The sequence below is a fragment of the Talpa europaea genome (assembly GCF_964194135.1).
Source record: "Talpa europaea genome assembly, chromosome: 1".
In the NCBI taxonomy this organism is placed as follows: domain Eukaryota; kingdom Metazoa; phylum Chordata; class Mammalia; order Eulipotyphla; family Talpidae; genus Talpa; species Talpa europaea.
Window position 1 is genome coordinate 6,482,314 of NC_140073.1, and position 22,662 is coordinate 6,504,975.

Sequence of the window (22,662 nt, forward strand, 5' to 3'; positions counted from 1 at the left end):
CAGCAGTGGGCAGGCAGGGTGACCACAGGGAGGGGGAGCACAGAGGACAAGTGCTGCCCTCCTCCCGGTGCCCGGGCCCTTGACCCCCAAAGTCTCGCCTGTATTAACACACAGGAACACAAGGCTGCCCGTCGACCAGATAAGTGAGAATAAAATTACTTCTTTTATTTCCAAAAAATGGAGGGATGGGGAAGCAATGTGATAAAAATTAAGATCAGTCCCCTATGAACCCTTTCTGCCCCTGGGGAGCAGGCTGGCTTGACAGGCCTGTGTTCTAGGCAGGAGGGCTTTGACCTCCTGGCTGGCCAGAGCTGGGGTCTAGAAGCCCCCCGAAAGGTCCCCACTCTGAGCCTGCTCCTGCCCCACCCTCCCCAAAGCTAATCACGGTTAGTGGGTTAGATTTCCAACTGCTTCATCTCAGGGTCCCCCACTTCACTTTTCCGTCCCCTCAGCAGCTGGCCTCCAGCCCAAACTCCTCACCACAGTTCCCACACGCCCCCCTCTCCTCAGGGCCACCTCTTCCCAGACTCTCCCTCTGCCCCAGTGCCACCCCACCAGCAGCAGCCTCAGTGAGTGAGCCCAGCTCAGCCTACTGAGGGGCCTGAGGTGAAAGGCAGTTTGTCACAAGGCCCAGCCCCGTGGCCAAACCCCGCCTCATCAGAATGTATCCTGTAGCAAAAGGTTAAAAAGCCAGTAAAAGATGTAAGAGAGTTAAAGTAAGAAAGCACACGTCCTCACCAGCCCCCCAGACACGTGTGTGTTGGTGGGGAGGCTGCAATGGAAGCCCCAGGCCCCCGTACCCTCCTGCAGCCTGAAGGGCCTGCACCGCCAGGGCCTGACTGCCACGGCTAGAAGGGTCTTGTCGCTCCAGATTAGGTCTCCCATTGGGACAGACATCTGAAGGGGTGGGGTGTCCAGGCAGCACCTCCAGGCCAGGAAACCCCCAACCTGGCCTTGGCCTCTGCTGGTATTGTGCTGAGTCCTCAGTGTCATCGGACCCAAGGTCACAGGCTCTGGAGTTGGTAGGACCATGGCTGGAACCGCTGAACCCTGAGCCAGAGTGCCCCCGGGGGTGAGAAAGGCATTTCCCTAGACCCCAAGGTCTGAGCCAAGGAAGATGGGAGCTGGGGCCAGACCTGGAGGGTCAGGGAGGCGCCTTGCCCGGTAAGGACCCTACCCCACAGGCCTCGAGAGAGCCTGAGGGAGGAAGGGGGGAGTGTGAGGCCTGGTGGTGGGCTGGGTCTGCAGACCACTGGCCTTGGGGGCAGGAGGTGGGGAGAAGGCTGAGCTGGCAGAGGGCAGGCCCCATGAGGGAAGGGCACTGGAGGGAAAAGTGAAGTGGAAACGGAGGGGAAAACCAGAGAAAGACCGAAACCGAGGCCTGTGAGCTGGTGTGTACCCCAGCCCCACAAACACCCCTCAGAATAAAACCCCACCCGCCCGTTGGTCATCACCCCTACCTGCCCTCCCTCCCCCATGGGCACCCCAAGGGCTGCAGCTTCATTTGTGGAGGTAGGCGTCCAGCCACAGGTCCCCAGACTTCTTCAGGGACCTGGGAAGAAGGGGGATGGAGTCAGGGACCAGGGGGGTGGGACCAGGGAGCCCCAGGGAGTGGGCAGGCTGCAGAGGCCGTGACAGGGTCTCAGCTGTGACCCGGGGGTGCCACAGCCACTGGGGCCCACAGGGCAGTAGCTTAGGGTTCCCCAGGGAACTCCCTGTGGCAGGACAAGGGAAGGTCCTCTCTAGCCCAAGGCAGAAGCAGGACATCCTGGCAAGAAGGTGGCCCGTGGGCCAGGCCTGGTCACTTTGGACACCACCACGGTCACCAACTCCACTGTGGTGGCCCCACCATGTCCTCTGGTCCCCACCCCGGCCCAGCACCCGGGGGTCCCTCCTCACTTGAGGATGTCCTGCAGGGCCCGCAACAGCGGCTTCTCCTGGTAGTCGATGCCATGCTTGGCGCACAGGGACTTCACCAGCGGAGCGATCTTGTGGAAGTTGTGCCGGGGCATGGTGGGGAAGAGGCTGGGGGGAGGGCACGTGTGAGGATGCCCGCATGTGCCGGCTGGTGTGGCCAAGCACCCTGCCCACAGCCCTCCCTGGTGCCCTCTGGGGCTGCTGGCATGTGGGGGTTTGGGGCAAATGCAGGGGGGTTCATGAACAGGACCATGTGTGTGCTCTGGGAGTTGGATTCTGTCCAGGCTGCTGTCTGACCTAGCTGGGGACTCAGTTTCTCTGTCAATGAAGGCTCAGGCCCCTGCAGCTGCGCTCACCGCATCAGGGGAGCAAAGGGAAAGTGCCCTGAAGCGAGAGCTGGGCACCGCGAGGCAGCAGGCAGTGGTCGCCAGGCCAGGGCACCAACTGGCCTAGGGGAGGAACAGCGGGGAGCCCACTCCCCGTGGTGGGCTGGCTGCAAACTGAGCTCTCAGACTGGGGGAGGTGGGTCAGGGGGGAGAAGGAGGTAGCCCCAGGCTGCTTCTGCCCAGAAGGGGCTATGCCACCTCCCTGCCCGCATGCTGACACTCACTGGTGCTCGATCTGGAAATTGAGGTGTCCGCTGAACCAGTCGTTGAAGAAGGACTGCTCCACATTGCAGGTGGCTGCCAGCTGGGGGGAGGGGGGATGGTGGTGGTGGTGAGTAGCCAGGAGCAGAGGGAATGTTCCCGTGGCCCAGCTTTACCCAGGGTCTCAGGGCCACCCCGCTGTGTCACGCTCTCCTGCTGGAGTCCTTAGTCCACCCAGGTGCCCCACTAGCTCCTAAAGATCCCCACCCCTTGCTTGTTTGGCCAGCAAACAGACCCCAGCAGCCCCAGGACAGCCCGGCCAGAGCCAGGGTCCCTGGGCAGTCAGGCTCTGGGTGCCCAGGATGGGGCTAGAGAGGTTCGGCCCTGACTGCCCTCACCTGGCTGCTGAACCAGTCGCGGTAGGGCTCACGGTCGATCTCCATCACGATGTGATTCATCTGCGTGACCCACACGAACCAGTGGCTCTCCAGGAACCTGGCAGAGGGCACAGCTCAGCGCTGGCGTCCCAGGGCTTGTGGTCCTGGGGGGCACCCGTGGAGGTCACCACCCCACATGCCCAGGGCAGGTGTGGGGTGGGGGGGTAAGCTGTGCCCCTGCTGCGGTGCCAGGACGTGAGGCCCAGCAAGAAGTGGCCCCTGAACCTCTTGACCTGGGGCCTCACGTCAAGGACCCCCACGATGCCAGCACTCAGGACACATGATTAACCAGCAAAACTCAGGCACCTGATGAAGTTGAGGAAAAGGATGGCTCCCAGGACACCATAGAAAGGGGTGTAGGTGATGAAGAAACGGGTATAGTAGCTGATGGCCCAGGCCAAGTCCTGCAAAGAGAAACACGGTGAGACGTGGCACTGCCCTGCCCTCCCTGGCACAGCATCCTGACCGCCAGGGCAGATGATATCTCACCTCTCTGCTAAGCAAAACTGTCCAAGAAACCCCGTCAGGCTCTAGGAAGCTGGGCACCAGGCCCGCCCCGGATTTGATGCCTGTTTGCACAATTGTCCGTTTCTAGAGAAATGCTGAGTGTTTTAGCAGCGGGAAGGGGGGCTGTGTGCTCTCGGAAAGAAGCAAGATGGGGGCCAGGATGGGCTCCCTGTCCACCTCCAAGTCCTACCTCTGCTGTTCTGCTGCTTCCCTTCACCTGCAAACACTGAAACCAGAGGCCCTGCCCGCAAGGATGATTACAATTTTATTGTCAGTGACGCATGGCTCCTGCCTGTATAAACTAACCCGAGCCTGCGCTTGCTGGAACAGCTCTCACAGGATCAAGTCCGTTGTACAAGGTTCAAATCCTCAGTCTGACTAATAAATTCCTTGAGCATCATAGAGACTTTTATTTCAGCCAACAGTAGAAAAGGGGGGGCAGTTGTGGACAGGGAGAGCCTGGGGGGCCAGCAGTGGGGGCCTGATGGGGGGTGGAGAGAAGCAACTAGTACAGTTGTACTAATGGGAGTTGTGCTTATTGACATATTTTATGTGTAGAGGGGTACACGGCCCCTGGTTTCAGGGTTCCAGGTGAAGGGAAGCAGTCAGACCAGCAGAGACGACTCACAGACAGACAGGGGGTTGGCAGTGGTGTCAGATTGAGGGGCTTCCCACTGGGTGAGGCCTGGAGATCCCCATGTGGCAATGGGCATGCTGCCAGAGCAGTGGAAACCCCCCCTCCTCCCAGCTCTTAGAGCGTATCAACCTTAAGAGCTCTTGGGGTTTATCTCAGGGTTTCTCAGACTCCACATTCACCTATGTGGCTGGCTCATTCTTCGTAGCGGGGGCTGTGTTCCGCATGGAAGAATGTTCACCAACCTCTCCGGCCGGATAGATGCCAGCACACTCTATCTCCCCCGATTTGTGCCAATCAAAAATACCACCAGATATTGCCAACTGGCCATCAGAGCCACTCCTGTAGAGCCACTGCCCCGGTTCCAGCTGCAGAAGCACGTGTGGGCCTGCCTCTGCCCCACGTGGGCATGGACCCGAGCGAGGGGCTTCTCGGCCTTAGCTCCCCCAGTACCAAGCCCGGAGCACACCACCCCTGTTTTACAGATGCAGCCAAGGATGGAGGCTGGCTCCTCCCACCCAGCCCCAGCCCTACACTCCCCTGCAAGGGACAAGGGCAGGGACCCGAGCTCCCCACCGCCAGGTGGGCCCTGAACCTCAGGGGCCTTTCCAATTTCCCTGGCTCTGCCATGATGGTGTTCGGTTGCCCAGGCTGAGTCTCTTTCCTGCTCTCTCTGTTGCTTTGTTCCCTGGGGGGAAAAGTGTGTTGCAAAAAATGATTAAATATCCATGCCAGGGGTCATCTGTCGGCAAAGCCTCCGCCGACCCAGCACAGCAGGGCTCAAGTTCCGTTTTAGCTGTGGCCTCCCGGGGGACCGGGTAAGCCCCAGGGGCCACAGCAGGCTGACAGGGGCAGGAGATCTGGGGTCAAATTCCCAGTACCTACCTAAACCAGAAGCTTCCTACAGCCCGCACCTGCTCAGCGCTCAGAGTCCCAAGGCCTCATGCAGAGGGCAGCGCTGAGCTGTTCCCAGAAGCTGGAGTCCTGACAAAGAGCTCTTTGGAGAAAACTCAGTTTACCTACTAAGTCCTAGTGCAGGTACACCCAGGCCCACGAGGGGAGGGCCTTCTCCCTGTCACCCCAACATCCCGGCCCAGCCCGGGCCTCTGAGCTGAACTGCTCAGCAGAATGCTGAGGAGGAGGCTCTGTCCAGCATTGCAACTGCGGCTTGGAAGACTTGGCCTTCTCATGCTGAAAACGTGAAAATACTTTGAAGCCCTTAACATGTAACCCAGACACAAGCTACTGTCATGGAGGGACTGGTGGCTGCACTTGAGGGACAAGTCCAGGACGTAGTATCAGAATGCCCTGGTCCTGGTGCCTACCCCACCCACTGCATCTCGGTGGGCAAGACGCCAACTCTCCGTCTCAGCGTCATCATCAGTTTACCTACTAAGTGACTATCCCGGGAGCAGGCTCTGCCGGAGGTGACCGATTGCTGCATGCAGGCCACTCCCTCGGGCAGCTTCCTCTTGTGCAGTCACACGTGGTCAGAAGGCCAGGGAGCGTGCACCGGGCTGTAGAGACCCCTGGGGTCCCTTTCTCTCTCTCTCTCTCTCTCTGGAGGCAGGATCTATCAGGCCCAGCGCCACAGACTAGACAGTGTCCCTAAAATGCTATGCTGAAGTCCTAACCCCTAAGTCCATGTCAGAACGCAGGGTGGATGCAGAAGTCCTGAGCTGGGACAACGTCCTCGGGGTGCGCCCTAACCCACGTGACCATGTCCTATGAAAAGGGAAATTTGGATGCAGGCAGACAATGAGGAAAGATGATGTGCAGAGACACGGGAGGCCAAAGCCACCCACAGCCAGGAGCGAGGCCAGCACCCCCTCCACACACATATCCCCGCACCCCCAGCTGCAGCACGGGCATCTGGTCTTCCAGCCTGCAGAACCGGGGCCAAGGTAACGCTGTCAGTTGACAGTTGTGGCATCAGCTAGTGCTCCTTGGTGGCAAGTCTTAGCAAACACACCTGGTTCCTCAGCCATGCCCAGCCACTCTCCACTTACCACCACAATGTGGCATGACCCGGTTCTCGGGGTCTCAAGGGTAGCAGGGGTATACAGGGAGGGCGAGAGCCGAAGTGGAGCCGTGGCAGGGTGGGCGGCCATTTTTGGCTCAGTTGCCTTCAGGAACTTTCTGAGGAGGCTCTGCAAAGGCAGTGGCTCCCCACTGGGCTCCCAGCCATGTGCTGAGCAACAGCTTTAAGACATGGCCTCTCTGCCCCTGCCTGCTCAGAGATGTCCCTTCCTGGGAGAGCCAAGGTGTCACCCCAGGAGGAGACCAGGTTCCCGCAGGCCCCACGGAAGCACCTGGGCTGCAGTGCAGGCCCCACACGTCCATTGGCCCAGGCCCCTCTCCCTGCACCCGGCAGCGGTGCCCCCACTCACCACCCAGTCCTTGCGGACGATCATGGTCATGATGATCTGGTACTGGAAGTACAAGGGGATGAGCAGCGGCGGCCCAACTGCGGGAAGAGCAGAGGTACTCAGGGCTCCAGGCTGGCAGCTCGGGGGGCTGGGGCACTGAGGATGGGCAGAGAAACTGGGGTCCCAGTGGCCAAGGAGCGGGGTGGAATCCGTGGGGACAGCACGCAGCAGCACCCCACCACACCCTGGGTCAGCATCTGGTTGCCTTGGGCCTGTGTCCTGTTGGCACCGTGGGCTGGGGATGGCACAGGGTAGCTGCAGTGGCCCCTTCCCTAGCAGACTCAGAGTCACTTTTTGGGTCTGAAAGAGCACGTGGTGGGAGGAGGGACAGGAGGGACAGCTCTAGAGCGAGCTGGGGTCTAGGGTGTGGCTGAAGGGCCCCTGAACACTCACTCAGGAAGAAGTACTCGTGCTGGTGGTTGTAGGGCAGGTATTTCAGCTTCTTCTTGCCGTACTGAGGAGAGAGCAGAGATCGTGAGGGCCTGGTGCCCCTCAGGCCTCCGCACCCTTCCTGGCCTCTCCTCCAGCCATCAGGGCCTCTGTCCCTCTCCTGCCCATCCACACCCTGGGTCCCCTGAGGCTGGGCCCCTCAGGCCTCTGAGCCCCCACCACTCTGGCTAACAGGAGGCAACATTCTGGAGCCCTGGCTGAGTGTCCGCCTGAGCTGCCTGCCGCACAGGCCTAGTAGCCCAGGATGCTGGTGTTTCTGAAGGGGCTGAGCATGGTAGGCCTTCAGTCACTGTCCAAAGCCACATGCTAAGTGGGCCCAGCTGGGATATGAGTCCCCAAAAGCCGACCCAGGCGACAGGCTCTCCATAACTGGTTGAGTGAACACACAGGTGAAAGACTCACAAGGCATGGGACAGCAGGGGCTTGCCCTGGGGAGCTCAGCCACCAGGCTGGGAGCACCTCCCTCCACGGATGCTCCGGCAATCCCCAAGAGCTAATTACCCCTGGGCCACACCTGGTCACCACATCCCACCCAAGGCACCAGTTCCCTCCCATGGAGTCTGAGCCCCCCGCAGCCTGGTGCCAGGGCTAAAGTGAGTATCCTCACTATACATGCCAACTGGCTGAGCATGCCAACGGGGGACCCATGGCCCCTCAGGATCCCCGGAGTCCTTTCATTCCTGGGCCCAGCTGGGGACCTGCCCACCCTGAGCCTCAGGGACTAAGACCAAAGGACGCTGCTCAGAGCAGCCCCTGTACCTGCTTGAGATGCTGGGAGCATGTGGGGCCCAGGCTGGGATGGCTCGCCAATGAGAACATGGGCCTAAATGCCAGGTGCTACCCCCAGGGCCCACTCCTACTAAAGGGGCACTCAGGAGACCAAAGCCTGTTCCGGATGGAAAAATCCTGTGTCGTCTAGGCCAACTGACCCATTCCTCAGGTGAGTGCACGAGGGCCACCATCATGGGGGAGGGCACGGAGACTCCTGGGAGGCCCCGGGGAGCACAGCCCGTCTGGTCCCAAGGTCGTGCACGTTGGCACCCTGGCCAACGCCCAGCTGAACCCACCAGAATGAGCCCCGCTGTTCTGTGTGGCTCCTGTGCCTTGGCAGGGACTCCTTCATCCCCACAGTGCATCCACTCAAGGCTGAGGCTGACCCGGTGGTCCCAGCTGGGGAGGCTCCCAGTGGAGGGAGGAGGGAGAAGGGCCACTTCAGGGGTTCCAGCAGCCAGTCCAGGGATGCACAGAGGCAGGGTTCCCTTGGTCCTGCTCGAACCTCCTCCCAGGAGCCGGAGACCGGCCCACAGGCTCAGCCTCGGTCTGCAGGCTTCTCTGGCCCCGGACAGGAACCTCGCCCACACATCTCTGCCCCACCTGCCTGGGCTGCCCTCAGAGCTCACCCCCTACTTCAGGTTTGGGCAGTCAGAGAGGCCATACCCCCAGGGGGAACTATGGGGAGACGCTTAGGGAGGGATCCCTCGGAAGGACAGGGGGGCAGCCTTCGGAGACTTTAAACAGGGGCATGTTCCCCGCCGAAGCTAACAGCCAGGCCAGGGCGGGCAGCACTGCTGGCCTGGCTTTCCGGAGCTCCACAGCCCTCTGCCCCTCGGGATGACTCTCCAGGGCTCAGCCTCTGCTCAAACCACAAGGCTAGTTTGGTTTACAGGCCAAGGTGGTGCCGGGGGCTGTGCAGGGAACTTTAATCTTTGGAACAAAATGTCTTGAGGAACAAGGGCCTTCCTTGTCTGAACAGAGTTGGGGGAGGGAACTGTCACTGCGCCCAGCCCCCACCACTGGTAACCTACAAACACACAGAGCAGTGAGGGCCTGACCAGGCCTGAGCAGCGAGGCCAGATTCCAGACCAGGGGCCCCAAGGGCATGGCTGTTCCTAGGGGTCACTGGTTTAGTCCAGTGGCCTTGGGCTTGAAGGGCTGCCTGGAGCGGGCAGCTGGGGTCAGCTGAGGACAACCACGGAGGCAGGGGGCATGGCCAGATGGGTGAGAAGCAAGGTCCCAGGCAGGGACGCAGAACAGTCGCGGCGTCTGAGGGCTCAGTGGTGCCAACATCACCTCTGTTTAACTGTCCTGCAAGTGCCAGTGAAGCCATAAAACCCAAACCAGAAATGAAGCCCATCGTAGCAGAGAGCGCCCAAAACTGAAGAATCACAGACACAGGACAACAGTCAAATATCAACAACTTTCCTGACTACTGAAGAAACCTCCACCATAATGACAAAATATCAACAATGTAGGATTAAATCGAAAAAGAAACCCCCACAGGACACAGAAAGAAAAATCTAAAGCCTTTCCAAGAGCCATCAAAGGAGCTGGAGTAAGCGGAGAGAGTCGCCTTATTTCTGGCCAGAAAGGCTGCACATACAGAGGTCACGTCCTTCTGGAAGGGAAAGTCAGCTGCCACCAGCTTCCAGTGTGTGCTGAGGACGGACCCACGAGATCCCCGAGGACAGAGGGGCGGAGACCAGAAGTTGGGGTTCAGGTGAGCTCATCCTGTCACATCACCTCATCCAAAAGCCAGCTGGCAAAAGTGAACCCCTGAAACGCTAATAACAACATGTACCAAGAATTTTCTAAGCATGAAGGATATGAATCTCTGTTTATCTGAGATAAGAGCCCTGGCCTTTGGCTCCGGGGGCCACCGTGACACGTGTCCTGGCAGGGGACCAGGGTCCACTGACACCAGAGGCCCCAGGGTGGCATGGCCCTGCCGATGCCTGGGGTCAGCTCAACTAGGGCTCCAGGAACCACTGGCCTTGCCCCCAGCGTGCAAGAGGCGGACCTCACCACGCATCTGTCTTGGCCATGTCTCTCAGATGCTGTTGGCAACTGGACAACCAGAACCCTGAAACCTCCCGCCCCCTGCCCTGAAGCCGGCCCTCGGGAGAGCCTGGAGAGGCGGAGAGGGAGAGGCTTCACTGGCCGCCCCGAGAAGAAAGGCGCCTTCCTGCCAGAGGAGCCAGTGAGACTGGTTCTGTTGTGAGGGGCCCAGGGACATCTGTCAAGGCGCCAACGGCTCTTCAACCCAGAGCCTCAGCAAGGCGAGCCTTTGTCCTCACATAGCAAGGCCCAAGTGCGTCAGTTCTACTCTCTAGACACGGCTAAGGGAACCTAACTGAGCCCTACGAGAGAAATGCCCACAAGTGCCTTGGTAGAGAATCCCGCCCGGCCAAGGGGGGCAATGCTTCCAAAGGAGTGGATTTTGGCAATTTCCTCATAATTGAGAATGTCCCAGAAAACCCGTTTCTGCTCATGTTTCTCTCTTGGAGAGACACAAAACGGGAGTAAGGGGGCACCGACACCCTCCTCTCCTTGTTTGGTCCTGGATGCCAGCGCTGCTGGGAATTCACGGGGCTGTGTGACCCCGTGTATGCACTTGCGTGGCAGATGCTGACCCGGCCCCTCCTCTGCGCCAGCCCGCGATTCTGAGGCTCTGCATAGAGGCAGCAGGGGGCCCCTGGCTTGGGTTTACATCACCCACACACTTCCAAAAAGCAAAGCATTTATAGACTGTTTCTGGGACCCCCGATAGGTAGGGCCTACCTGTTACACACGGGGGCTCGGGCCCCCAGAGATGGAGGGGGCTACCAGTACTGACTCTTGATTTTTTGGGACTGTGTTCAATGAGGAAATTCTTTGACTGCGTTGGGTGTGCTTTTATTAAATTAAGACTGAGGCACACCGAGTGGTCAGAGTTATAAAATAGTGTGGGTCATGCAGGGGCACCCCTGGTGGAGCCTGGCAGACTGGACTCTCAGAAAGAGGCCCAAGGGTGGGGGCGAGGGGCAAAGTGCAGAAGAGACGTAAGTTTCCATTAAAAAATCGCCACCAGATATGAGCATGTCTATACCACACTGAAAATATCCGGAAGAATTTCAGCACATGGTCAACTATGGGCGTGGTATCTGGGGCAAAGAGGAGCTGATGGAGATAACAGGAGACTCCCTTTTTATTTTTATTTATTTGCTTTGTTTGGTGTGGTTTTGTTTGATTTGAACTTATTTAACTTTGTCTGTTTCTTCACTATTTAAATGCTTAGAACAGGGGCCTCCCTGGTGGCCTAGGGGTTAAGGCTGAGCACTATCACTGCTGCAGCCTGAGTTCGATCCCCGCCCAGGGAGCTGACCCGCAGAGCGCAGCAGACCTCTCCTGTCTCCCCGCTGCTCCCCTTAGTAGTGTATTTCAGTCAATCCACCTGTTCTGCTGCCCACTCAGTCTCTGGTGAATCCTCTCACCCCCACCCTCATACCTCTACACTCCAGTTCTTCTATGCAAAAATAAATAAGTGCTTACAACAGGTGTTTTCTCAACAAAAGAAATAAAGGAAGTATAAAAACAAGGTGGACTGTTAGCAGGATCAGATGGTATAAGACCTGGCCTCATGCTTGCCTGGAAGCTAAAGCAGCAGAAACGTGCCCACCCCCTCAGCCCCTCTGGGTCCACTTCGGAACAGTAGCCTGGCCAACAGGAGGAGGGAGAGACCTAAAACTCTGATAAGGACTCATGTCCATTATTTACATGGGGGAGAAAAAAAATATATAAATACACATATATTTACATGGAGGCCAGACTCCGCCCATGTCAGCACCCTCTCCCCAGCCCCCCACCCCATACCTCAATGGGCTGCCACTCGCCCAGGACAAACACATGCAGCATGTTCACATCTGGATCCTTCTGGAAGATGTTGGGCTTGGCGTGATGCTGGAAGTGGCGGTGGTTCCACCAGTTGGCGGAGGCACCCTGTGCAGGGGGCGGAGGGGAACAGGAGTGAGCAAGGCAGTCCTCAGGGGACTATTCCCGGGACCCCCGATAGGCGGAGCCTACCTGTTACACACAGAGGCTCGGGCCCCCAGAGATGGAGGGGGTGGGGGGGGGGCTACGAGTACTGACTCCAGAGAGCGCTGGTGGCCCCTGTGGCCCAGACCCCGGAAAGAAGTGCATCACCCCATCCCTCCAAGCCCGCGGCCCTAGAAGTGGGGGTGAGGGGCTCCTGGCAAGCACTTCAGCAAGTGTAGGGTAGTCCCTGCATTTTGCGGGGGTGTGAGGAGGGAGTGTGAGGACTCTTCCAGAAGCCAAAGGGAGGACCCTCGGCTGGGTCAGAGGCCCAGGACCTCGCCAGGCCAGAACCTGCAGCAAGGGCCCCTGCGTGTCCCCAGCTCTGACAGAACAAACCCATGGACCATATTGTCAAAATCCACCTTCGGCTCATCTCACTTTCACATGAAAAGAACCAAGTGATGATCCTAGATCATTTTTCATCCACTTAAAAAGAAATAAAATATTATGTTTAAACTTAGAACTGTGATGTAATACACTGACTTCTCCATTTTTAACTGTTTTTCAACCACTTTAGAGTTCTGGAGGTAAAAAAAAGTCAACCGCTAGAAAAAGAAATACAAATAGGCAAAGTTTTTTCCTTTGGCCTCAGATTGTAATAGACTAGCATGGTCCCGATCTTTACCTAAAATTTTCGTATTTTGTTCAATGTTGTTATTTTTTACTTTGTTTTGGTTTTTTAAAAAAGACTGTATTGAAAAGGTATTTATCTACTGACTCTTTCTGGTGTCCCACTGAATTCTGCACACAGGCGAGTGCTTAGCTCACCTCACCCTAATCCCAGGGCCCTGAAATGAGGCTCTGGAAAGGCTAGACTTCCCGATCTCCCCCTCCAGAAGCAGTCTAGCAGGCACAGGGCCTCAGTTTGCGCTTTGTCCGTGTGCCTGCCGAGCAATAATAGGGCTTAAGGCAGATGGGTGACAGCTCTGAACTGCCTTTGTAAAAGGTCATCCCCTGCGGAAATGTCCGCTGGGCGTGACGCAGGCATGTCGGGACTCGAGCTCACACCCAGAACTTACAGCTGCGCCAAGAAGCGGCCCCAGCCCGCCAAGGGCCCCAGCACTGTCAGCTGTCCTCCCCAGCTCGGTTCACAGACTTGAGGTGCGGGACACTTAGGGACCTCCCTGAATGAGGCCCTTTGTGCCCAGCAAAGAGGCCAGAGGAACAGATGGACCTACAGATCCTCCTCACATTGGGGCACCCCTGGGTGAGCTGCGCATCCCCGTTACTGGCCTGCAAACAGCACAAAGGACTCGGTCAACAGGGCCCGGCCAGCCTGGAGGAGCCTATGACCCCCTCCAGCCTGTGACCGTCTCCCCAGAGTACCCTGATGTCCCAGATTGCATCAGCACACGCTCCCCGTGGAGGCCAGCCCTCATTCCGGCCTCGTCCATCTGACGCAGGAGCTGTGCGCCAAGGCCCTTCTGTCAGGCGGGCCAGGCCTGCTTGGCCCCCACCCAGCATCTGGAAACAGGACACAGCCCATCTTTGTCAAGTGCGTGGGGGAACATGGATTGGGAATAAAATGTTACTTTCTGACACTGGAGGGTTTTATCCAACAGAGAAGAGCATAAAATGAAACAAGGCGCTCTGCTCTGTGCACCCTCAGCCCCCAAATTCTGGAAGGATACCAGGTTCTCAGAGCCTTCAGACTAAGGGCCAGGCTAACCGCTTGCTGTGCAATGGTTACTTGCATGAGGGCCACTCACCCTCAGCCCCAGAGCCTGTAAGCCAAGGGCTGATGTCGTCGGGCAGCAGGGAAGTAAGTGTAACCCAGATGTAATGCTCTTCCCAAGCCAGGTTGGGGCGAGATGGAAATTTCTAGATCCTTGCCTTTCTTAGGAAGCAGTTGGACACTGTGGGGGAAAAACTGGGGTGGAGGGTGATCTGCTACAGAGAGTTGGCGAGAACCGGTTTCCAGAACTGAGGAGATAATGCCTATCGGAACAGCACAAGGTCCCTGGCAAGGGCAATCTGTCTCTGCACAAACTTGCTGAGCTTTGTGTGTGGTCAGCCTCCCCATCCACTGGGGGTGAGTGCAGAACCTTCAGGGTTTAAACCAGGTTCATCCAGTGGCTCAACGGATCCTTATCCTGTCTGAAGTTCCCTCCCTGAAGACTGATGGGGGGTGGCCTCCCTGGTGGTGCAAGGGGTTCAGTCTCAGCGCTATCAAGCTATCCGTAGCCACTGTAGCACAAGTTCGATCCTCGGCCAGGGAGCTGACCCGCAGGGCGCAGCAGACCTCTCCTGTCCCCCCGCTGCTCCCCTCAGCAGTGTATTTCAGTGAATCCACCTGTTCTGCTCCCCGCTCTGTCTCTGGTGAATCCTCTAATGCCCTGCACCTCTGGCCTGCACACCAGCTCTTTTATTTGTAAATAAGTAAAAATAAATCTTTTAAAAAAAAGACTGACAGGGTGGCAACACCTGCTCCTCACACCCCTGCACTTCTGAAGCTGCTGCTTCAGAGGGACTCACTGCTGCTGAGGGACTCACAGCCCTGGACGGCTACTATTAAGATAAGGGCACCAATGACACCCACTGGGAAGGTCAACTGAGCAAGTTGCTGCTCTGAGTCTTGCTTTGTGCTTTCTGGCCCCCACGGGGAAAAAAGAATGGGATGTGCGTTTGAGTTCACGGGAGAAAGCACAACAGTCAAGGGCACTATTCATTTCCCAGCCCAAAGATAAGCATTCACACAGGGAGCAAACAATGAACTCAGCTGAATCAAAAGGATGCACCTGTATCAGAGGCAGCACGCAGTTCCGGGCCTAATGAGGTACGTCAGGCAGGTTGGCCCACCCAGCAGGAAGGCCCAGCATCCATGCAGACCTGCCTCATCACCCTGTGGCCTCCAATACTGACTGCAGTGGGGACCTGCCTCCTAGGCATGTGGGGCAGCGCCTGTCCAGCACTCATCACAGAGGCCCGGGATACCCCGGCTGCTGAGGCCCAGGCTACCCCAGCTGCTGACAGCGCCTTACCTTCAAATGGCCGATGATGAACTTGTGGACGATGTGGTTCCACGCAGACTTCTCATAGACAGAGAGGTGGCCGTAATCGTGCTGCAGCCAGCCGGCTTGGGCCTGGGGAGAGGGTCACAGAGGTTCCACCACGCCAGGGTCACAGAGTGTGCCAGGCCTCTGCGGGCTGGGGGAGTTGGGCGGGGCTCCCAGGGACAGCAAGGTTGTCCCTCACCTGAGAGGTAGCGAGGACAAATCCCGTGATGAGGGTTGGGATCCAGCCATTGCCAAAGTAAGAGACGATGAACCAGGCGAGGCTCTCCATGACGATGATGTGGGCCAGGTGGAGCAGGAAGAACAGGTGGTTGGTCTTGAAGAGGTTCATGTCCTCAGCCGTCTTCCTCAGGGCCCGGAAGTCTTCGGTGATCTGCGACTGTTGAGCACAGGGAAGGGGTTGACCGCCCCGTCGCTCTGGGGGGACCGACATCCTTTCAACACCCACCGCACAGCCCTGGAAGCTGTAGCCGGAGGAAGCCGGCCGCCCCACCTGGCCAGGCCTGGCTCAGCCTGGGAAGGGTGTTAACTCTGCCAACTAAGTGGCGAAGGAAGGCGCCCACTCCAAAGCTTGCAGGTGGACGCATGTGCAGAGCAGTGTGCTTCGGTTACATAAATAGCAGACGCCGCCGATGCTGGGCAAGGAACAGCTAGCAAAATTCGATCTGTCCACAAGGTGGAATGAAATATAATTCAGTCTTAAAAGGAAGTTCCGACACGCGCTACAACATGAACCAGCCCTGAAGACATTATGTTAAGTGAGATAAGCCAGAGACAAAGAGCAGATGGTGTGTGTGTGGCCGCACGTTTCTGGGGTGCCAGAAACAGGCAGGTCCATGGGTGGAAAGCAGAATGGTGTTGCCCAGGAGATGGGGGAGGAGGGAATCGTGCCAGTGGGGATCAAGTTTCAGGCCAGGGTGATGAAAAGCTCAGGAGGCAGCTGGCTCGTGGTGCTTAGTGTCAGTGTACTCAAAGCCACGGGACTGTATGCCCAAAAATGGTCAAGACAGTGAATTTTATGTTATGTGGATTCTAACACTCACAAAAGGATTTGCATTTTCCACCACAGACACTGCTCCACTGGTCTTGGCATCCCATCAGACACAAAACCTATTCCCCCAAAGCTCACTTAGGCAAGAGGACTAGGTGGGCACTGGGCACAGGAGGGCTCTGAGGGATGAGCTTGCCTGGGAGGGTAGCTGGGCGGCAGGGGCCAGGAGCAGGCGCGGAAGGCGTGGACAGGGGCCTAAAGGAATCAGCTGGGACATAAACAGGGTGCTTGAAGGGCAGAGAGGGTGGTGGATGGGTGGCGGAAGCCGGGGTCTGGGAGCCTGGGTGATAAATGGTGAAGAACCAACCTTCTAAGCAGCAGTGAAAGTGGGGAAACCAAGAGGGAACTAGAGAAGCAAGGTCAGAAAGAGGGGCGGCCCACCAGAGAAGGCAGGGAGATGAAGCTGTCTGCCTGGAAGGGGGCCAGAGGGTGGAAGATGGAGCCCGAGGTGAGCTCCAGCGAGGGGTGAAGGCACTATCTGGAGGGCGGTGCAGAGGGGAGGGCAGGCAGGCCTTCTAGGGCACACAGACTTGACGTGGGGCTCCTAGAAGAGCAAATACAATAGCGTGGGGGTGACAAAAAGCAAAGTGTCCAGCCTCTGAGGCAGGCCCCAGAGATGAAGAGACTGGGAACTCATTACCTTCATTTCCAGAAGATGGGGGGCCAGCCCAGGCTGGCACTAAGAGAAGGATATTCTCCCAGGTCAGCAGGGGCTTGGAGTCCTTGCTGACCCCCCCCGTGATAAGCAGTGGCTCCCCTGACTGGGGTAGAACTCCCTTGCTCTGGGGGCTGCAACCCTGCCTTCCTTCCTGGGCCCCGAGGTCCCACTCACGTTCTTGCCGCGGTCCTGGCTGGGCTCCTCGGGGGCCAGCTCTCCAATCAGCAGGGGCTTCATGAACTTGCGCACGAAGTCAAGGTCACGGTGGAAAGCTTGGAAGGCGTCCTGGGGAGCAGGGTGGGTGGTGAGGGCAGGGTGCACCAGCAGAAACTGGGTCCCGCTTGGACACCAAAGAGCACCACTCGGCACCCATTGCTCCCTTGGGTCTCTCCCTGGGCAGATGCCTCAGTGCCCATCTCACAGCCCGGCCACCGAGCTCCTGAGGCATTGACAGATGTGCTCTGCGAGGGCAATGGCTGGGCAGGGCCAAGGAAGGACACTGAGTCTCGCGGGCTCCACTGAGTGCCTGGGCACCGGCCGGGAAGGAAATGTGCCTGGGGGGTCCTCTTACACCAAAGACAAATGCAAAATTAGGTACAGGCATTTCTGACTGTGAAAAAAGGCCCAGTGATGGGACCACAGCAAGGAATATTAACTTTCTTCAATATGACAAAAATGGGGGATCTTAGAGGATATCCCTGTTCTTGGAAGGAGGTGAAGACATCAGGTTGTCACCATAAAACTTATTTCCATGTGACTGAGCGAAGGAAACTCCCACATGCATGGGGAGGCAGAAATGTGGTGACACGTTTAGATGTTCACTTTTTTTAGATGTTCACGTTTCTGTATGAAAAGTTCAAAGTTTTTTTAAATGTAGGGGGAAATGCTGACAACTCCTGAATAAAAATGTTTCCCCCTCCCTGACCCCAGTATCTCAGTGGTCACTGCCAGGAGGCCTTGCCGCCAGGTGCGAAGGAAATTCTCACGCGTGCGCGGGGAGGCAGAAATGTGGAAGGACCCCGGCGCTGCCACTTATAACCTGGGGTCGCCTTCCCGTGCACGTTTCTTTATCTGTGAAATAGGGGTTTGAAGCTCCCTGGAGGTAACACACAGCACCCTGGCTCCCTCCACCACCCTCCTGCCCCGGTGCAGGGAGCTGAGGTGGCCCAGAGCCCTTGGAAGGGCGGGGGGGGGGGGTCGCGGGGGCAGTTCAGGGCAGGATCTTTCTGTGTGAGGTGTCTCCTCCTGGGCAGAGGCTTGGAGGGGGCGGTCGAGCCGGGCAATAGCTGGGTGCACCCTCAGAATATCGTGTTTTACCTCAATGAAAAGTAGACAAATCGTTTCGTTATCAGACACAGCAGTTGTGCCTCAGGAAACTACTTTATCAAGGACTTTCCATTCCTTTCTCCAAAGTCATGGCCTGAGGTGATGCCCTGGCTGTGGAAGGCGGCTCTGCCCACCCACTCTACCACCCGCGGGAGCTCTGGGCCTCTCCCAGGCGCTGCGGCGGGTGGGGCAGCTGGCTTAGAGTGGGCAGAGCCGGGCAGCCCTGGAGCCCCGGCCTCCTCCCCGCCTCTGCTCTGAAAACACTTGCTAGTCCTCTCTCTGCTCCTTCCCTTTCTGTTCAGCTCAGGGGACACAGACTTTCTGAAAAACTCTGGGCCATTTTCCTCCACTCAAAGTGTTGCTTTGTGAGTCTGTTCCACCGGCTGACCCTTTCCTGCCTCTCCTTCTTCCATGTGTCACGGATGACAAGAATCTGCTTGCAAAAGACTCACAATTGCTGCTAAGTTATGTAAGTTTCTGGCAGGTGCAAGGTAGGCCAGTTAGGCCATGGGTCAAGAGAAAATAGGGCCAATCCAAACATTGATTTTGGAAGAAATGGAACCAGGCTCTCTCCTCATCAACAGGGAGAAGCCACTTTCCAGAAAGAAGGCCCAGACACAGGTGAAGAGAAAGCAGTGGCAAGCCATTGAGAGAGCAGAACAGAATCAGCCCCTCAGTGGAGTAGATGCATGTTGGGGGGCAGGAAGTTGGGGCTGCAGAAGAGAAGGCAGGACACCCAGATCCCCACACGGAAGCCTGCAAGTCATACTTCCTGCTTCTGCCAGAGCCCAGCACCATCTAGCTCCTGCCAGGGACATCTTCCCAGCCCCACTCTGGAGAGAGCCACCAGCTCCTCCCCCACATTGAGCATGCGGGACCCTTAGTTTGTTTCTGGCCAGGCCAGCCTTCTCTGCAGAGCAAGGCAAGGCACTAACCCAGCTTCACACACAGGGTACCCGGCCCAGGGCTTGGGGAGGAGCAAACTTGGGGTGTACGATGCTGTGGACCACAGCCCAAGAGGTTGGTCACGGTGGCACAACTTGCTAGAGGTGGGGATGCAGAGGAGGGACCTCGAGCTCTGCACTGGAGACGCAACTTCCTTTCCACAGCCTTTCCACAGCGGAGGTGCAGGCCAGCCAGGAAGCCCCAGGGCTGTGACCCTCCAAGGGAAGGAAGCAACGGAGGCTGGCAGGGCAGAGCTCCCGCTGGCCAAGGGGCTTGAGGCACTAACGCCCCCACTTCTGCTGCCAGGCACATGTACTGCCCCGGGGTGGCGAGGGCAGGCTGCATGGGGAGGCCCTGCAGGGGCAGCCTGGGCGTGAGGCGCAAGTCTCGGAATAAGCGACATACCCAGGGGTACTGGGGCCGGGCAGTAGACACTAAGAGGGGTGCCCTCCAGGCACAAGGGGAACAGAAGGGAGGACATGCCCAGTGGACCCCTTCCCTTTTGCAAAAATAGGGTCATTCAAGTTCCTCTCCAAGCTCCTTCTTTTCCTACTCATTGAACTTCCCGCTGAGTGCACACAAGGCTAGGGACACGCGTAATGACCCTCGTGACTGTAGAACGTTCAGAGGCTTCAAAAACGCGCTCACACACCTTCCCATTCCATAGCCCTGCACGCTGAAGTTCAAGGTACGTGTTGCCTAAGGATTCATGAAGCTGGGACTCGAGCCAGGTCCTCTGCCTCTAGACAGCCCTGGCGGGTGGAAGACAGAGACAATCTCATCTTCAATGTGTTGCCCTTTCACAAGAACAGCAAAGAGGCAGTTGAGAGGGAATTCTGGCCTCCTCTTGCCTCCAAGGGGTTGGAAGAGGAGGCAGTGCAGAGAGGGCAGGGGCTGGGAGCAGAGGGCAGGGACAGGAGTGAGGGCAGAGGGGGCGCAGGGGGTTTCTGGGCAGAGGTCCACAGTCAAGCCCCAGCTTGAGAGAGAGCCGGGAAGCAAAGCCACAGATGCGGTCACTGTCTGTGAATTTTTCACCTTTGTGCCCAGAGTCCAGCTCCGAGCCACGGAGCTACTGAATAAATGTTTGTTCAATGAATCATTGCTAAAAATTAAGAATCTCAAGTCGGGGGAGGTCTGCAGGGGTGAGCTCTGCCTGGACAAGAGCAAGCACCCTGCACCCCAGTGAGGTGCCTTCTGTCCACAGCAAGACCAGAGAGCGCCAGAGGCCCAGAGGGAAAGCGATCAGAGGTGGACTTGGGGAGGTAGAGAGAAGGGCAGGAGTGAAGGCAGGTGGTCATGCGGTGGGTCTCAGATATGGGAGATCCCAACTGAGGTCCCAGCACTGCCACCTCAAGAAGGATGTAAGAGATACGGACAGGCAGATCATTGGATAAATGAAACCATCTGCGCGAATGTGCTCTGTGCAGGGCAAACATTAGCCACTTTTTTTTGACAGGCAAGGTCAAGTTCTCCCTTGGTGGGGGGATTTGAGGACCATCCTCTATACAGGATGAGGTCAAGAGCTGCAGGGGCCTCCTTTCAACCTCGAATGGGCCCTGCTTGTGGGAGCGCTGGCCAGCTAACAGACCACTTCTATCTGCCTGGCCCAAGCCTGTGCCTGGGGAATCAAGAGTTCCCAGGGGACCCACAGCCAGGACAGCAAAAGCGCACCCAGAACAGGACAGGTGGGGACCTCCAGGGGGAAGGAGTTGTCACATCCCCAGGGCCTGGCCCCTCTGCACCTGGCCAGAGTACTCCACCCCACCAGACTTTTTTCTCCACTTCAGCTCACTGCCACACAGAGTCCCTTCCTTCCCACTGGGGTCAAGGGGTTCAAACTACACCTTAAAAAAAGTCAAGGATCTCAGGGGGGCTCCCTGGTGGTGCAAGGGGTTAAGCACTGCACTAAGAAGCAATTCCTCAGCCTCTGCAGCTTGCAGCCTCTGCAGCTTGAGTTCGATCCACAGCCTGCCAGGGAGATTCCCACGTGGCGCAGCAGACCTGGCCTGTTGCGCCTGCTGCTCCCCCCAGCAGTGTGTTTCAGTCAGTCTGTCTGTTCTCTTCCCCGCTCTGTCTCTGGTGAATCCTCTCACCCCCCACATCTCTGGCCTGTACCCCAGCTCTTGTATGCATAAATAAATAAATCTTTAAAAAAAAAAAAAAAGTCAAGGATCTCAGACAGAGGCTGGAGCCAGGTGATAGGCACTGGTTTTGCTACTCCTAAGATAGGCCCTGGCTCCCCAACGCCCCCCCACCTTGAGAAGTGCCGGATGCGTGTAGGGCATTCCTGGCAGGATTTAGAAACAGAGGACCATTGAGCTAGACGTCCCAGAGTAACCTCGGGTGCAGCTGGACCTGTTGCCACGCCAGCCGAGCCTCGCTCAGTCCTCCCTGCTCCAGGCCCCTCTCGCCCGAGGCTCTGCAAACCCCCCGCTCCTTCCACCGACTCCCCCGTCCAGTCTCCAGGCAGGAGGACCCTCGGGGTGGGCCCCGGCCGTCCAGGAGAGCGTGGGCGCTGGAGCCACCGGGCGGGCTCTCGGGGGCGGCCATCGCGGGCTTCTCAGACCAGAATCCCGGCGCCCGCGGCCCCCGCCCGGGCGGCGCGCCGAGCCCCACACCTGGCTCCTCTCCCGCGCCTTCCCCGCGCTCGGGGCGGCCATCTTCTACGCCCAAACCCCGGGGCCCGAGCGCCCCCTTCGGGGAGTCCCCGGCGGCGAGGGAGCCCCGCGGCAGGCGCGGACGCGCGGGTCCCGGGGCGCGCGGCTGGCCCGGCCGCCCCGGCGCACGGGCTCCGGGAGGGGCCGCGCGCGGCGGACACTTTCCCGCGCTCCTGGCCGCCGCGAGCCGCGCGCCGCGCGGGCGGGTGCCGGGCCCGGGGCGCGGCTCCCGACGGCCGCCCGCAGCCGGGGGCGCCCGGCCTTACCGTGGCGTCCTCCCCCGCGTAGTGCCCGATGACGCGGTGGCCCCCGGGGTGCCGGCTGGCCCACTGCGTGATGTTGTAGACCTTGCGGTCCACGACGAGCCACTTGTCGGTGCGCAGGTTGTGCTTCTGGATCTCCTCCCAGCGGAAGGTGGGCACCGGCGCCTCGCGCTCGGCGGCGCCCTCGCCCTGGTTCCCGCCCCTGCCCATGCTGCGGCCTCCCCGCGCCGCTGCTGTGCCGCCCCGCGCGCCGCGCCGCCGGCTTTTGTCTTCCCCTACTCCGCCTCCCGCCGCGCCCCCTCCCCCAGCCCGCGCCTCCGCCCGGGCGCCGCGGCCTCGCCCCGCGCAGCCCCGGCCGCCGAGTGCCCCCCGGCGGCCCCTGCCCGCCCCGCCCGCGGCCGCCGTGGACTTTCGCCTCCAGCGAAACTCCCGGGGCGCTCAGGGCCCCGACGCCCCCTCCGCGCGCCCCCCCGGGCCCCCCCGCCCGGGGCTCCGCATCCTCCCGCGCTCCCGGCCGCCCGGGTTTCCACAGTGATCAGCAGAGCGCCTGCACCAATCGGGGCGCGTCGCCCCGCCTGCCATTGGCCCAGGAGGATCTTTCGAAGGCCAGCGGGCTGGAGCGGCGGTCCCGGCCCCCCCCGCCCGCCGCGCGCCGCCGAGCTCCGCGCCGGGGCGGGCGACGTGGCCGCTCCCTCCCTCCCTCCCCGCGCGCTCCCCCGCCCCCCCGCGCCGGCCCGGGGCTCCCGAGGCGATCCCCGAGGAGCGCGGGCGGGGAGGGGCCGGGGGGAGGCGGGGTCGGCCGGGGGCTCCGCGCGCCCCGGGGCCTGCGGCGCGCGCTCGGCGATCCCGGGCTGTGCACCTGATGCTGGCACAAAGCGGGCTCGGCGGCGGGGCTCGGCGGGCCGGAGGGCTGCGGGCCGCGCCAGGCTCCCCTCC

At 59.1% G+C, this 22,662-nt stretch overlaps 1 protein-coding gene across 1 annotated transcript; it reads right to left on the reverse strand.

The window, feature by feature from the left end:
- Window positions 1–1,500: 1,500 nt before the first annotated feature.
- Window positions 1,501–21,936, reverse strand: FADS2 (fatty acid desaturase 2; the record flags this gene model as incomplete). The annotated part of the gene is made up of 12 exons (XM_084252780.1): window positions 1,501–1,552; window positions 1,900–2,025; window positions 2,528–2,607; window positions 2,903–2,999; window positions 3,248–3,345; window positions 6,473–6,549; window positions 6,905–6,965; window positions 11,591–11,716; window positions 14,794–14,895; window positions 15,008–15,205; window positions 16,710–16,820; window positions 21,730–21,936. The coding sequence occupies 12 exons, from the start codon at window positions 21,934–21,936 to the stop codon at window positions 1,501–1,503; spliced, it is 1,335 nt and encodes a 444-aa protein (XP_084108906.1).
- Between the last annotated feature and the right edge of the window lie 726 nt (window positions 21,937–22,662).